This window comes from Saimiri boliviensis, chromosome 18, assembly GCF_048565385.1.
Source record: "Saimiri boliviensis isolate mSaiBol1 chromosome 18, mSaiBol1.pri, whole genome shotgun sequence".
NCBI classification, from domain to species: Eukaryota; Metazoa; Chordata; class Mammalia; order Primates; family Cebidae; genus Saimiri; species Saimiri boliviensis.
The window spans coordinates 32,526,014-32,542,429 of NC_133466.1; the positions used below are offsets into that span (position 1 = coordinate 32,526,014).

The window sequence follows — 16,416 nt, forward strand, 5'->3', positions numbered from 1 at the left end:
CACCAATTAGTTTGTTTATATAAATTTTGTTATTGCAGCAAAGTTTAATGATAACATAACCATCAGTAAATATACTGACTAGTTTAATGAAAACATATCCATCAGCAAATATACTGACTTAGAAAAGTACTACACATCAACATTCAGAGTTCAATCTTGCAAATCAATTCTGTTTGACAAATGCACATACACAAGTAAAACAAAGCACTTTAAAGATTTAATTTAATCAAATTATAAGGCAAAAAAACTGAAATCAATACTAAAGAGAATTCTGAATATCAAATTTTCAATACATATTCTGTCACATTAAGATGTTAATGTTAGCTTTTAATAGATCCCTTTGAGGTAAGGAAAAGAAAACAGGAAAACCCTAATAAAATTGAGACATAATATTTATATTATTTCAAACATGTACTTGAATTTATGCAATATGGAGTTTCCTATGATAAAGAGATTACATACTCTCAAACTTTCTCCTACTTCCTCTTCTACCACCTCCTAATTTTAGTTAGTTACAGAATATTTCACTTACTGGGGTTATACCATTTACTTTCTATTCTTTCAGTAATTTACTCTTATTGTTATAGTAAAATCAAATTTGTGCTCAACATCAGCCTTTTTTCCTGTTTCTCTATATCTAAGTTCTATTGATTTTTTTTTTCTTTCAGTTTTCTGGGTTCTATCTCTGAGGAATATTTTCAATTATAATTATGGAAGTCTTATTCTTCAAGTTCTTTCATGTTTATATTGCAGCAGCAATATAACTGCCAAGTTTCTCATTTTTGTTTGATACTGTCATTCTTTAATTTAAAAATATTTAATTGACAAAAACTATGCATTCAAGGTTTCCGAGGTACTGATTTGATATAGGTATACACTGTGTACTGATTACTACACTCAAATTAACACATTCATCACCACCCATAGTAACCATTTGTGTGTGTGTGTGTGTGTGTGTGTGTGTGTGTGTGTGAAGGATATCTAAACTCTGCTCTCATCAAATACCAAGTAATATTATTAAACTATAGTTACATTAGATTCCACATAGCTTATGCACCTTAAAACAAAAGTTTGTGCCCTTTGACCAACACCTCTCCATTTCTTCCACTCCCCAGCCACTGGCAACCACCATTCAACTAACAAATTTTTAAGTCACACTTCGTAAGACTTTTGCAGACATTGCTCCTGGCAATTAAATACTATGAGTACAATCACTTTTTTTTTCATGCATGCAGGTAAACTGCAGGTAAATTCAACACCTCCTGATGAATCGATGAATTTCTCTTTATTACTGAGTTTATAAACTAAATACTGTGTCTTGATATTAATTGGTTTATCTCAACTTTTCTGGTATTATATTTGATCTTTTGCTGTGCAGTTTCAGGGATTTTTGTATGTTGTGTTCCCTCATTCCAAGGGACACAAACAAGTTAAGTAACTCAGAATATTTTTCTTTACCATTTCTTGGATTCTCTATCCATAAAAAGCACATCCCATATCTATAAACTTTGGTTCATTTCTCTAATACCACAAATCCCTGGAATATACCCCTCTCTCATGAGGAAGTTTCTGCAGGGGCACTTCGGTGTTTAGGAAAGGATTTTTCTTAACTTTTGCCATTCTTGCCTTTGTATACCATAAGTCAGCTTCCCCGAAACTGGAAAATAGATATCAATGAAATCTGTTGTGTTTTACAGATTTGACTTCTTTCCTAGGAACATTTCAAGCAGGCAGCATCATGAGTAAGATCAAGCAGTAGCACACGTTGAATGTTTAGCTTCTGTTCTTGGCAGTCACTTTTCAAAATTTACATTCAAGTTTTTCACCCCCCTTTTTTTTTTTTGACTGTTTATTGCTGGTGAATACTTGGTTATGAAAAAATAATAATACGTGGCCAGATGCAGTGGCTCACAACTGTGATCCCAGCACTTTGGAAGGCCAAGGTGGGCGGATCACCTAAGATCAGAAGTTAGAGACCAACCTGGCCAACATGGTGAAACTTCCTCTCTACTTAAAAAAAAAAAAAAAAAAGAAAAAAAAAATTACCCAGGCATGATGGCGGGCACCTGTAATCCTAACTATTCCAGAGGCTAAGGCAGGAAAATGGCTTGAACTAAAGAGACGGAGCTTGCAGTGAGTGGAAATCGTGTCACTGCACTCCAGTCTTGGTGACAAAATGAGACTCTGTCTTAAAATAATAATAATAGTAATAATAATAATAATAATTGTTCCCATGTCATCTATTGAGGGATTAATATTCTGTGATTCCACTTTATACAACTTTTAAACTGAGAATCTGATGAATATTTTTAATTTTCAAATTAATGTATAATTTAATTTTAACTAGGTGAATCTATAATTAAAATATATATTTTATTGAATGTGTAATATGTAAAAATCTATGCATTCACAACTGTTCTCACTATTTTTAATTTTCATTAGAAGTGCTGTAGGGTTCACATCCTGAGGGATAAATGGCTTTCTCAAAAAAAATTTTAAGCTACATACTAATAACAGCATATTAAGTATATACATATATTTTTTTTTTTTTGCTCAGGCTGGAGTGCAATGGTGCACTCTCAGCTCACCCCACCCTCCGCCTCCTGGGTTCAAGCAATTCTCCTGTCTCAGACTCCAGAGTAGGTGGAATTACGGGCATGCACCACCATACCTAGCTAATTTTTTGTATTTTTAGTAGAGATGGGGTTTCTCCTTGGTGGTCAGGCTGGTCTGAAACTCCTGACCTCAGGTGATCCACCCATCTTAGCCTCCCAAAGTGCTGGGATTATAGGCGTGAGCCACTGCACTCGGCCTTAAGTAGATATCTTTCAAAGGAAATTATTATCTTTTGCTTACTTATAAAATGTACTTAATACTGTACCACTTGACAAAATTGGATAATAAATTACTGCAGAGAAGGCATACATAATGGAACTAATAAAAATCAGGACACCAGCAATGGTCATTGAAGCTTCTGCAATTAACTCCAAGCCTGATTATGATCGTCTAGTTAAAAAAAAAATGAAATCAAATCATTAGTTACATCTGTAATATATCAGGTCACCTACCCATTCCGTGGTGATGGTAAAGCATGGATGTAACACCATCAAAACGAAATCCATCAAAGCGATATTCTTCCAACCACCATCTTATGTTTGACAGAAGAAACCTTAAAACTTCCCAGCTAAGATAGAAAAGAAATATGTATTTAAGCAAATGTAAAGAGCGTTTTGCTTCATTGCTGTAAATGTTTGCTGTTAACTAAAATTATAAGGCTCAATCTCAAGAATCATGATGTTCAAGAAACATAACATATGTAAAAACCAGAAAACTACTAACAAGTGTCTACCTCATTTGGTTGATGAAACTCATTCTAAAAGGAAAAATTATTAATTTTTATTCAAAAAAGTCACTTAATATCTAAGCAAATTTAGGGAAAAATTGTTTAACATGAACTCCAAAATCAGGAATGCTGTCTTATTCAATGCTGTGTTCCCAGCAACCAAAGAACTGATGGCTATATAGTAGTGCCCAAAAAAAGCTAAAGAATAAACTCTATTCTCCATCCCTGAATTTTTAAAAAGCCTTTTCATGTAATATAACCATAGTTCAGTGATTTTTCTCCTTTCAGAAAATGAATTTTCATTATTGGTAGAAAAATGTAATTTCAATGACTTTTTGCTTAAAATATATTCTCATGCTACAATTTCAAACAGATATGATTCAGAATTTAAAAAAATAAAATCAGCCACATGGTAAGCAATATTACATTGACTAAACTGTTGTTTTGTGGAGGTAAAAAAAGAAAACCTAACTACCAAAAACTACATATGAATAAAGCACAAAGTTTTACGAGTTAAAGAGTCCCACATCCATAAAAACAGAAGAAAAACAAAGAAACTGTATAACTCAATTAAAAACACCACACGAAACAAGTCTGTTTTGGACAACTGAAAATAAAGCATCATCAATTAGTATTTTCTTTAGTCATATAGTTATGGTTGAGTTCTCTCTCTTATTATAACTGTGGTTTTAAGACTTTAATACCTCATTTAGTTTAATGGCAAAGCTCCGTAATAGTGTACACAAATCTTTAGCCCAGTTGAAATTTACGTATTTTTAAAACCTTCCATATATTAAAGAGCGATCTGACATAAATGAAGATTAAGTCATCAAAGTTAACTTCAGAATTGTAAATCCAAACTTTGGGGAAAGATGAGTGTTGTTAGCAATTAACTGTTTTTAATAAGTTACTTTGACTTTTGAAAATTTACTAAATTAAAAAAAAAAAAAAAGTAAAGAAAAGAAATCCAAGCAATCTAGTAGATATAAAAAGGAGTCGGGAGGCTAAGATTTTAAGGTTAAGCAACGTTGAAGGTAGTATTTGCTTATGTTTCTATTAATGCACATTCACAGAATTTAAGGGGGAAATCCTGTTTAACAAGAAGACATGAATAGAAACAAAGAGATATTCTTGAACTGTATAAGATCAAAATCACTCGATTTTGCATAGGAATTTCAATTACTATATTGTTTGTAGTTTTCTTATAAGTAATAAATTTTATTTTTTAGAGTTTTGGATTCACAACAAAATTGAGAGGAAGGTAGAGAGTTCCCTGTCCCAAACGTATACCTGTATTTTGTAACAAGTTTGGTATATGAGAATTTCAGAAAGACTTGAATAAAATTGCATACAAATAATCATTTGAAAATATTTTTTTTGAAAATAATATATTATTGTAAGTCAAGGAAAAAAATTAATGAATTATATTGCAATTCAATGAAAAACAGAAGAGGGAAATCATGTAACTTGATCACTGCAAAGAAAGAATTGCCTAGTGTGACAGATGTTATTAAAGGTCAAGGAAGTAAAAGTCCTATTGATTACTTTTACCACAATATTTAATCTATTCTATTCTTGACCAAACGAGAAAATAAACTGTGTTTAAAGTATTAAAAGAAAAGGACACATTTGGGAATGACTATGTTAGTAGACAGATTCTTGGCATGTATGAACAACAAAAATTCCTGTGATAGAAAAGAAACAATAGTGATAATGGAGCATATAATTAAAAAGTTCTCATGGGTTAAAAAATGCATTCTATTCTCAGATCTCTGAAATATTCTTATGCACTGTCTTAAAAAAAACAGTCTGTTAAAAACTACTACAAGATTAAAGTGATAGATCAAATTTCTAGTGCTTTTAAATTTATTTTCTATTTTATGAATCATTAATGAAATAAAAAACAAAATTTGATGAGAGTAAACTATCTAGAACAAAATAGTAAAGAACCAAAATCTAGAAAAGTTTTATTTTTTAACCAAATATCAGGAAATGAATTTAGAAAAAAAAGCCAAATATAAAATTTTAAAGTTAGTAGCTGCAAGTGGAAAGCCAAAGTTAAAAGTATTAGTTCTCTGGCTAAATAGATCTTCTAAAACTAGATTATTAGTATCAGTTATGCAAAAATAACTAGACCTATAAGGGTAGCATTTTATAAATAACTATCTTTTTTGTGTTAGAGGAAATGAACTGCCAGTTTCTAAGGATAGCAGTCTTAGTTATGCTATATTACATTTTCTGTACAAAAGCATAATCTTTTCATATATAATTATAAAATATTTAGTATACATTACTGAAAAGAAAAAAATCTTCCCAAGTCATTTTGTCTCAGAGGTACCCAGATCTCAAATGTAAGTGGAAGATTCTTAAATATACATTAAAAATCCAAGTATGTAAGGACACCCCGCAGAGGTACCCTGCTGTACAGCCTACCTTCCAGGAGTCACATGGACCATGGAAAGGATAATCTCATACAGGAAGGAACTAGTTCATTGAATCTAAGATTTGTCTTTGAAACAGAACAAGCTTAAGGAATACATCACCAGTGAAAATACTGATTTCTGAAAGATGTTAAATATAATTTCTCCTTTCACAATTTCCAAATTCAAAACTCATAAATTCAATTTTTCCTTTTTTGGGGTGTTGAGAGAAAGAGGAGTTATGAAGTATTCCAGACTAAGACTGAATTAGAAATACTCCTCAATGTGCTAACTAGTAATATATGAACCGAAAGGTTTGCCTTGAGTAAGAGTATGTAAATGTCTGGCAAAAAGTACAATAAAAAAGGCAATTTACTTTTTCTACCTCAAAATGTCATCAAACAGCCCATAACACAGTTGATATATCCAATTTATTAGAATCTCATAAAAATATACAGCAGAATTTTAGACATAGTTTTACTTTTGGTGTGTTTCAACTTAGATTACTCCAGTGGCATACAGCTTTTAAAGCCTGTCCTTGTAAACTACTTATTAGGAGTCTAATTTCTGAAAAATTGGAGGAGCTAGATGCTAACTTCTAGAAGGTGATGTCAAAAATGTTTATGTACCTCATGGGTCACTATGAATGTGTTTAAGAAGTAACCTATTTTAGTTCTTCACTTTATATCTTAAACTAATTAACACATATATTAGGAACTAGCACTGTGTCATTCACATTGCACATAGTCAATTGATTAACACACTCCCAATTTATTTTTTGAAGCAAAAACAAAATCTCTAGAATACAGCAAAAAATAATGAAATGCAATTGACTTTTCTGGGAATCATAAACCACTAAAAAATGTTTAAATTGAAGATGCCTAAAATAGAAACTGAATACATCGATGGGTAATACATATATTTAAGGGTTCTGGCAATCAAAGTAATCGTGATTTTAATTGGCTTAGATGTCTGAAATATTCAACCTGTAATCAAGTAACGAGGATTTATTAAAGAAATTTTGTCACACACAGATAATTTCAATATTAAGGTTTTAAAGAAATATCCTTAAAATCAAAAACTGTTGATTGTCTCACATTCTGCCAATAATCTTTATAATGAAATAAAATATAGACAAATTTTCTCAGTAAGCAACTATAATCATATATAATGACATTTATTTAATGATGTTACATTTTGCAATCCAAGCTTATTTGCTAATGTTCTATTCATCTGTGGTCCAGAAAAACCTCTGAGACTTTCAAAATCTGCAACTTAGTTCACTGGATGGTACTAAACCTATTAATATTGTATACTGATAAATAAGAGGCATTACTAAGCAGTGGCTAAATATAAAAATAAAAATAAAAAAGGAAAAAATCATGTTCCTCTTAGATATTCCATAGGCTTTTAGGCTGAATGAATATTAAACAGTACAACATAAAACAACAAACCAAAAACCTCATGTTTTAATCTATGTATTTCAATTGAGGCAGTAGATTGTGAGAAAAAATGAGAAAGGTATGGAATGCCAAAAAAATAAAAATAAAGCCTTAAATGAAAATAAAAATGACATGTTTTTAGGAAGATATTCTAAAACGTCACCATATATATATATATATATATATATATATATTTTAATTGTATTTTAGGTTCTGGGGTAAATGTAAAGAACATGCAGGATTGCTGCACAGGTACATACATGGCAATGTGGTTTGCTGCCTCCATAACCATCACCTATAGCTGGCATTTCTCTCCACGGTATCCCTCCTCAACTCCCTAACCCCCGCTTTCCCTCCCCTAGTCCCCCCAACCCCCAGACCCCAGTGTGTGATGCTCCCCTCTCTGTGTCCATGTGTTCTGATTGTTCAACACCGGACTATGGGTGAGAACATGCAGTGTTTGATTTTCTGTTCTTGTGTTAGTTTGCTGAGAGTGATGGCTTCCAGGTTCATCAATGTCCCTACAAGGGACATGAACTCATCATTTTTTATGGCTGCATAGTATTCCACGGTGTATACGTGCCACATTTTCCCTATCCAGTCTATCATCAGTGGGCATTTGGGTTGGTAAAATGTCACTGTTTAAAGCAGGTAACATCTAACTACCTGGTTGACTTTAAAAAATAAAATAAGTCATCAATCAACTTAATTTTAATTAAATTAACCAACAATTAAAATTGTTTTGCTTATAATTTATATAAATTATATTACAAATGCAGCTATTGGAATTAAGAGAAAACTTGAAATGATCAAAAAGTAATCTAATACTAGATAACAGTTTCATTAATAATAAAATATATCTGGATTTTAGACACTGAGAGTTATATAGAGGCTATTATACATATTAATTTCAAATACTATTAGGTAACAAGTACCACAAAACTCTAGTGAATAAATTGGTTATTCAACTACTAAAAATCTGTAATAACAGAAACTTCAGAATGTAATTATGGTTTTGAAGTTTTCAGTATCACAAAATTTTCTGGATTTTATTCTGTGCAACTTTATTTTATATAAATTAATATGTTGTTTAATTAGATTATATCCACTGAGCCCCAGTTACATATATCCATTAACAAAATAAGTGTTTTCTTTCCCATAAGGCCTAAATCGTACTTAGCATATTAAAATTAAATACTTCATTAAAATTAACTCTATTTGTATTATATACCATTCCAATCAGGTATTTTCTAGGAAATAAGTAGAAAAGGATGATATGGTGCTTTCAAGAGCTACATGATTCCAATTAGCTTTTTATGATAAAATAAAATATTTGAGAAATGTTCAAGTCTTGTTCTTCTCTAATTTTACTTGTATTATTAAGATTGGTTATCTATGAAGTAAGATTAGGAAAAGGCAAAACTGAAGTATCTGTGACTGTGAGTGTATGCATATAAAGAGTGCGAGAGAGAGAGAGTGAGAGAGAGAGAGATGGAGAGAGACAGAGAGAGAAAGTGTGTGTGTGTTTATTTGTAGGAATTGACAATTGACAGCAGTGATAACAAAAGTGAACGCTAATGGTCTGATTAGATGGAAAGAGACAAATGTAAAAGAACAAATAACCCCCTCTAATAGAGCACACCTATACAAACCTAGATGAGATAGCCTACATACCTAGGCGATATGCTATATAGTCTATTGCTCCTAGGCTACAAACCTATATAGCGTGCTATAGTATTGAATATTGGAGGCAAATGTAACGCAATGGTAAGTATTTGTGTATCTAAGGAGAAAAGGTACAGTAAAACACCGCATTGTAATCTTATGAGATCACCATCTTTTATGTGGTTGCCTGTTAAAATGTTATGTGGTACATGACTGTACATACATATAGACACAGGTATATACATACACACACCCATGTTTTTCAAAAAAGTTTAAAAAATCCCACCTTATCTATAAAATAAAGGTAATGACTAGTTCAAATAAAAATAAGTGACAGTGACTTGGACATATGTAATATACATCATGACAAAACTGTTAATACCATAATTGGCAACCAGCTTTTAAAGAGCATATTTTAAAGGCAAAAGTTTGAAAAAGTTAACAAGGAATATACTTTCTTTTTTTTATTTTTCCCTTCTCGAGTATTTCTAATAAATTAACTAAGATATTTAAATGAGCTACTATAATTATTTTATAATTGAAAAAATACATTCCTCAACTTGATAATTTCCCATTATCTCATTTAAATTTGTAATTTTATGTATATATTTATTTACTTATTTTTAGCCAGTTGGGCCTGAGCCATGGTGTCTGGCTCTAATGAGTATCAAAAATAAATTAGAATAAAGATCTTATACAAACATAAAGTATCTGGGAACTGGTTTTTGTTTCAGTCTGAAATAATTATTTTACAGACTACTGACTTTACATACACTATAATAGGACTTTCAGTCACTATCATCTCAGAATGATATGTTAGGACAATATTCAAGGAAAACCATATTACAATGTATATAAAGATGTAGATATTTAAGATAATATTACAGTAGTTATTTTGAAGATGCAACAATGTACTTTGAGACCAAAAATGGATAAGAATTTGAGAGAGGAGATGAACTGGAAAAAACTAGCTGTACAGTGATTGAGGGAGAGCAAGCTGAAAATACACAGGTGCCTAGCTCTTCAAAAAATGAATGAGGTGTGTGTGTGCATGCATTCATGTGTGTGTGTTTTAGGAGTCAGAAATTAAGGAAAATATACGGGGTCTGCTATTGATTCTATTTAAATTTCAAATATCACTTGTCAATGGTATTCAAATTTGCACTAGCTTTGCTGAGTAATACATGTTTGTAATTATATTTGAATACATTCTCACAAGCAAAAAGCAAAAGGAGCTAGTTTTCATTGGGCTGACTGGAGTGGACCAAAATAGAAAGGAAAAATGTGACATTATATAGAAAAGAAAAAGGAATTCAAAGTCACCAAAGTGTCTACTAGATTTCAGACTACCCATATTATACAGCCTCATTTAATAAGGCTGTGATATGGTATTCTGTGGTTTGGGAAACTGAGGTTTAGAAAAGTTAAAAAATAGTGTACAGGTCACTCAACAGGAACAGGTGCAACTCAGCTTTTTGAATCTGAAACCCACACCTCTTAACTACAATTGTATATTCTATATTCAGCATGACTACATTAAAATTATTTCTTGTTTTTGGCAATTTCCCTGGTACAACATTTTTAAACCTTGTAATTCCCACATATGCATAATTTTAATATGTGGTCATACTAGCTGTATTAGTTAATCTTCTCTAAGGCTTGGTTTTCCACAACATAAAATGGAAGATATTTCTGCACCCTCCTGAATGGAGATTAAATGAAATGGATATAACGTCATGGCAGTGTTTGATATAGTGCCAATCAATGAGAGTTCCCATTAAATAATAAACACAGTTTGAATATTTGTTTAAATATTACATATAACTTGCATTCATGGCTATAATATATCAATGTGTTCTATTAGTTGTGATTTTTACACTGACATAAATCATAATTATAAGCATGTTTTAGCTAATATCAAAGCTAAATAATCCTTTTTTAAAATTCAGCATTTATTTTTCCTAGAGTTGTATTTTATTTACCTATTTGTACATTGAAAATGCATTTCTTAAGTACTTGCTTTGTACCAGACACAGTCCCTGGTGCTGGATACACAGCCATGAATAGCAAATACAAAACATCAATTTGTGTGGAGTTCAGAGTTTAACAGGAGAAACAGACATTTTACAACTACTAACACAAACACATTTAATTACAATAGTAATTAATAACACAATAAATATGGTGGTATGAGACTGTATTGAGAGAGAAACAGTTAATCTATTCTGAGGAAGTGAAGTAAGCTTCTCAGAAAGTGATAGTGAAAGCTGAAGCCCATATATAACACTCATTCAAAGTTATTGGAAATAACCTTACATTAGTTCAGAAAAGCCCCCAATCCACTTTTGACAGGCACAGCAGGAATATATTTTTATTACATACTATCCATTCACTAGTGTAGTCTTTAACATAGGACTTCCTTTAAAGACAGATTCAACATGGTCAACAAAATTAGATTTTATGGAAAGGCATCTATTAAATTAATCATCTTAGTTCAAGCTCCTATAGCAAATTGTCATAGACAGGGTAGATTATAGACAACAGAAACTTTTGGAGGATGGAAGTCCAAAATCAGGGTGCCAGTATGGTCAGATTCTGGTGCCCACTTGTCACTGTATCTACACATGATATAAAGAGAGTGAGGAAGCTCTCTGGGGTCCCTTTCCTAAGGGCACTAATCCATTCAGAGTGTGAAGCCCTCCCAAAGGCCCCACCTCCTAATAACACCACCTTAGAGATTAGTATTCCAACATACAAATTTCAGAGGGATAGAAACATTCAGAAACAAAAGGAAGAGAGGAAGAAGAAATAATAAAATAACATTTTTCTGTATGTGTTAATTTTATATGACTGACACCCCACATAGTGCTTAACTATTCTTTCTTGTTTTAATCACATTTCTCCAGAATTTTTCTATTTAAAGAATACTTTTGAGACAGTCTTTCCAGCAGCATACATATCTAGAACTTCCCACTTGATACTCCTTCTGTACCAAGTCGCATCTTTTCTCGGGTGACTCATGCCCCAATTCTTGTCCTCCTCAACTCACACCCTGCTTGCTCTCTGCTTTGAGAATGTGACCTTTTCCTCCTTACTCCCTGTGGCTCCTCAACTTCTAAACTAGCTCTCCATATGGCCTCTTATTCTTATTCCTTCCTTTTTCCTCTTCTAACCTATTCTACTCTCTCCCTTTCCTCTTTCTTAGCTGCTGTTCCTTCTTAGTTTTGATTGCAGAAGCAAAAGTAAAAGCCTGTCAAACTATAGTAGCAATTGCTTGTAATTCATTAAATATACACATTCATATATGATTTTGCAAAAATAAAGATATCAGGTACTCTGATGTGATGAATTTTGTGAGAAAATTATGTAATACTCTACTTAATGAAAATTAAGCATTTATAATATACAATGAAATAACACTGAATTTTCAAGAAAATTATGTTCTAGCCAATTTTGCAAAAAAAATCAGTATATTAACTCATAATCTCTCTGAACATTAGTGTGATAATTTTTTTAAAGAGGGTACTAGATTATTTGCTCTCCATCTTACATATTTTTTATTTTATTTTATTTTTGACAGAGTCTCTCTCTCTGTCGCCGAGGCTGGAGTGCAGTGGCGCGATCTTGGCTTACTGCAACATTCACCTCCCAGGTTTAAGAGGTTCTCGTGCCTCAGCCTTTTGAGTAGCTGGGATTACACGTGCTCCCCACCATGCCCAGCTATTTTTTTGTATTTTTAGTAGAGACGGGGTTTCACCATATTGGCCAGGCTGGTATTGAACTCCTAACTTCAATACCCGCCTCGGTCTCCCAAAGTGTTGGGATTACAGGCATGAACCACTGTGCCTGGCCTATAAATTTAAATTTAAAGATTAATTCAAGATCAACATTTCTGAATTTTAGCATAGGGAGTAAATAATTTGAATGATTTCACTATATTTTACTAGAATACAGATACAAAGGTTTATGACATTAAATGTGCCTTAGACAACAACAATAGGTTAATAGCCTGAAAAAAACGACATCCACACTCAAAAATATTATAAAACCAAAACCAACCAGCACCACATTCCATAATCCCAACAGAAAGCCCAGCACAAGGTTCACAAGATCTTGCTTCTTACATCAATGCCATATGAGAGACAACAAAGAGACAAACCGGTTCGTGCAAGTTACGTCCTGTTTTCCCAAGTTAATCATAAATTATTGTCTAAATGTTAAGAACCGTATCTTACACCTTTCCTTCATATTAGCTTTAAAAACTCACCTGACCTAAATTAATAACGTATATAGAAAGCAAGCTAAGACACCCACATAATAAAATATTAACCTTTCTTTTTTTGAGAAAGAGTCTCACTTTCTTCCCAGGCTGATGTGCAGTGTCACCATCTCAACTCCCTGCGACCTGGACCTACAGGGATCAAGTTACCCTCACAGACGCCGGACAGCTGGAATGACGGGGGTGCACCACCATGCCAGGTTAAGTTTTGGATTTTTGTAGACACAGGGTTTTGTCATGTTGCTTAGCCTAGTCTTAAACACCTAGGCTCAAGCAATCTGCCCACCTTGGCCTCCCAAACTGCTGGGATTAACTTATCTTTTAAATCCAACATTACCTCTGAAGCAGTAAAAACAAACAAATTGTAAAGTAATACATAAAGTTAAATACTGTTTTCATAGTCATTGGAAATGGAACTGACAAGAACAACAAAACTCTTTACTTCACTAAAATAAAGGCGCATAAGCAATTATTATGATACTTTTGGAAACCTACAATAGCGGTATTTTCATGAGAAAACTAAATAAGAAGTTACTTAATTGAAATGTTCAAATAAAAGATTTTTATCTTATTTTCTTCCTTTCCCCCCGCAGTTTACAATTTCTCTTTAGAGACATTTTACAACGTGTTTAACACTATAAGAAGTAAAAGCATTAAACTCTTCACCGATCATCTTTTCTCATTGTTTATTAGAAGCTTTTTATACACATGGGCATTCATGTAAACACATACCTCAATTTTTTAAAAAATCTGAAAAGAAATGTGGCCAGCCTCTAGTGAGAATAAGTTCATATTGGCCTGAATGTGTGGCCTACATTGGAATAAAAAAAAATGCTTATGATTAAATATTGAAAAATTCCCCAAATGTAATATAAATCTCTGGTGATGGCAACAAAAGGAAGAAACCACAAAAACATCAGTATCCTTAAGGAATCATCAGCTTCTTTTTGTTTGCTCCAGTTATAAATTTTGCATTTGCACATTGCTTCCTAGATTTTCAAAAGGTTCTGCAATGATTAATTTAACAATCTACCCATATTGCTATAATATAACCTAATATATACATATATACACACACACACACACACACACACACATATATATATATATATATATATATATATATATATATATATATAATTTATAAAATCTGTATCACAGATAAATTCGTGGCCAAAATAGGACTTCCATCATCCAGATATGTTATTAATGCAGAAATGGGCAAATGTCACTAAAACATGACTACTTAAAAACATACTTCTCAAGCTTGTGTGCTTTACCCCTAAAGATATAAGGAAATACACAAAGTGATGCATATTTATGACAGTCAATTTGACCTGATTATTTGACAGTAAGAAATGAATGTATAAAAATTATAATACTTGCAAATATATATTGAATGCTTACTAAATAAATGGCAGACCTTGTACTGAGGGCTTTGCATGAATTATTTCATGTAATTCCCACAACAACCCTCAAAGGTGCACATTATAATAGAAGTTGGCACACTTTTGTACAGAGCTAGAAAAAAAATATTTTAGACTTTGTGGCCACGTAAGATCTCACTCAATATTGCAAGACTCAACTCAGTTGTTGTAGGGAGAAAGAGGATACAAGCAATATGTAAAAGAATGGGCGTGGCTTTATTTCAATAAAACATTATTTACAAAAACAGGCAGCAGTCACATTTGGCCCACAAGCAATACTGCTGCAGACACCTGCAATTAAAATTCTCATTTTACCACTGTTAGCATGTGGTCACATGCTGGCCAAAGAACTCAGGTCTCTTATTACAGAATCAAAGCTGCTAACTACTACATATACCTGCTGCTTGATGGCAATTTTAAGAGCTATTCTATGGTAAAATAAAGACAAGTATATTCTAGAGTTAAAGGCAAACTGATATATTTACAAAAGACAAAACAAAATATTACCAGAAACCTTGCATTTGCAATGCTGGTGATGCTGACTCTAGGAAATAAAAGTCTATGCTCCCAAAATATCAAGATATCTGATAAAAATTACAGAATTCAATCTATGCTTTAAAAATGAGCTTTCTTTAAAAAGTTACATACTTTGAAAAGCCCCATGGAATGTTTTAGGGTTCTACTTCATATATAATAACACAGGATGAACTGCCAAAACCATGAGCCAGGTGCTATACCTTGTCATCAATGTCCATGTCCATTGCAAATGTATGGCGTATGGCCAGACTGAGAATAATGATTTATGCTCAGGCCAAAATCCTGCCAAGGCAGGAAGACCCTGCGGTATTTAACGAAGTCTCACCTCACTTGGAATAAAATCCAGTTCACAGTCCTGGTTACAAATCTAGTATAATCTGATCTAATCTAATATTTTAACTATTTCCACTACGCACCAGCTATAGTGCCCTTTTTCCTGTTCTTGAAGCACAGACAAGTTCATTTTAGCCATAGGTACATCTTACCAGCTATTCTCTCTGCCTAGAATTCTCTATCCTTGAGTCAGACCCCAGCCCAAATGTCAATCAGATTTCACACAAATATGCTCTTTTAGAGGACTTCTCTGGACACCCAGTTACTCTGCCAACCATATCACTCCAAGTTATGTTTTGCTTAGCATTTATGTGATACTATGATCTTTTATTGGTTTATTATTATTAACTTAGGTGCTATTATATAGCATTTTTAAAATTTCTTATCCATCTTCCTCAATATAATAAATCTATACTGTGGAAGTACAAATGTCATGTTTATTTAATTGCTGATGTATTCCCAAAGCCTAGCAGCTTGTCTGGTGCTCAGAAACTCCACAGTAAATATATGGGAAATGAATGAGACATATTATGTTTTACAGGCTACATCATATTGCCATTTATGGTTTTATTCACTTTATTTTGGTGAATCATGCACAGAAAAGAAAAAAAAGGTTGCTCAGATCTCACAGAATTCATTTAAAATTCACAGTCTTGTTATTTTATTTAAAAAAGTAGAAACATTAGTTGTCTTTTTATAACTGATAGTTGTTGGCTGTCTAAAAATGAGAGTGAGGTGGGGAGCAAATTATTGTTTAAGCTTTTCATAAAGTTTACTTAAAAAGTAAATATGGCAAAGCCAGGCATGATGGCTCACACATGTAATCCCAGCAGTTTGGGAGGCTGAGGCGGGTGGATCACAAGGCCAGGAGATCAGGACCATCATGGCCAACATAGTGAAACCCCGTCTCCACTAAAAATACAAAAATTAGTCGGGCACGGTGGTGTGCACCTGTAATTCTAGCTACTTG

The 16,416-nt window shown here is 32.7% G+C and overlaps 1 protein-coding gene across 1 annotated transcript in view; it reads right to left on the reverse strand.

Moving 5' to 3' along the window:
• Nucleotides 1-16,416, reverse strand: part of GBE1 (1,4-alpha-glucan branching enzyme 1) — a 271,204-nt gene that overhangs the window by 105,604 nt on the left and 149,184 nt on the right. The window contains exon 8 of the mRNA XM_074389149.1: nucleotides 3,069-3,184. Coding sequence (XP_074245250.1) covers nucleotides 3,069-3,184 — 116 coding nt within the window. The remainder of the gene's footprint in view (nucleotides 1-3,068; nucleotides 3,185-16,416) is intronic.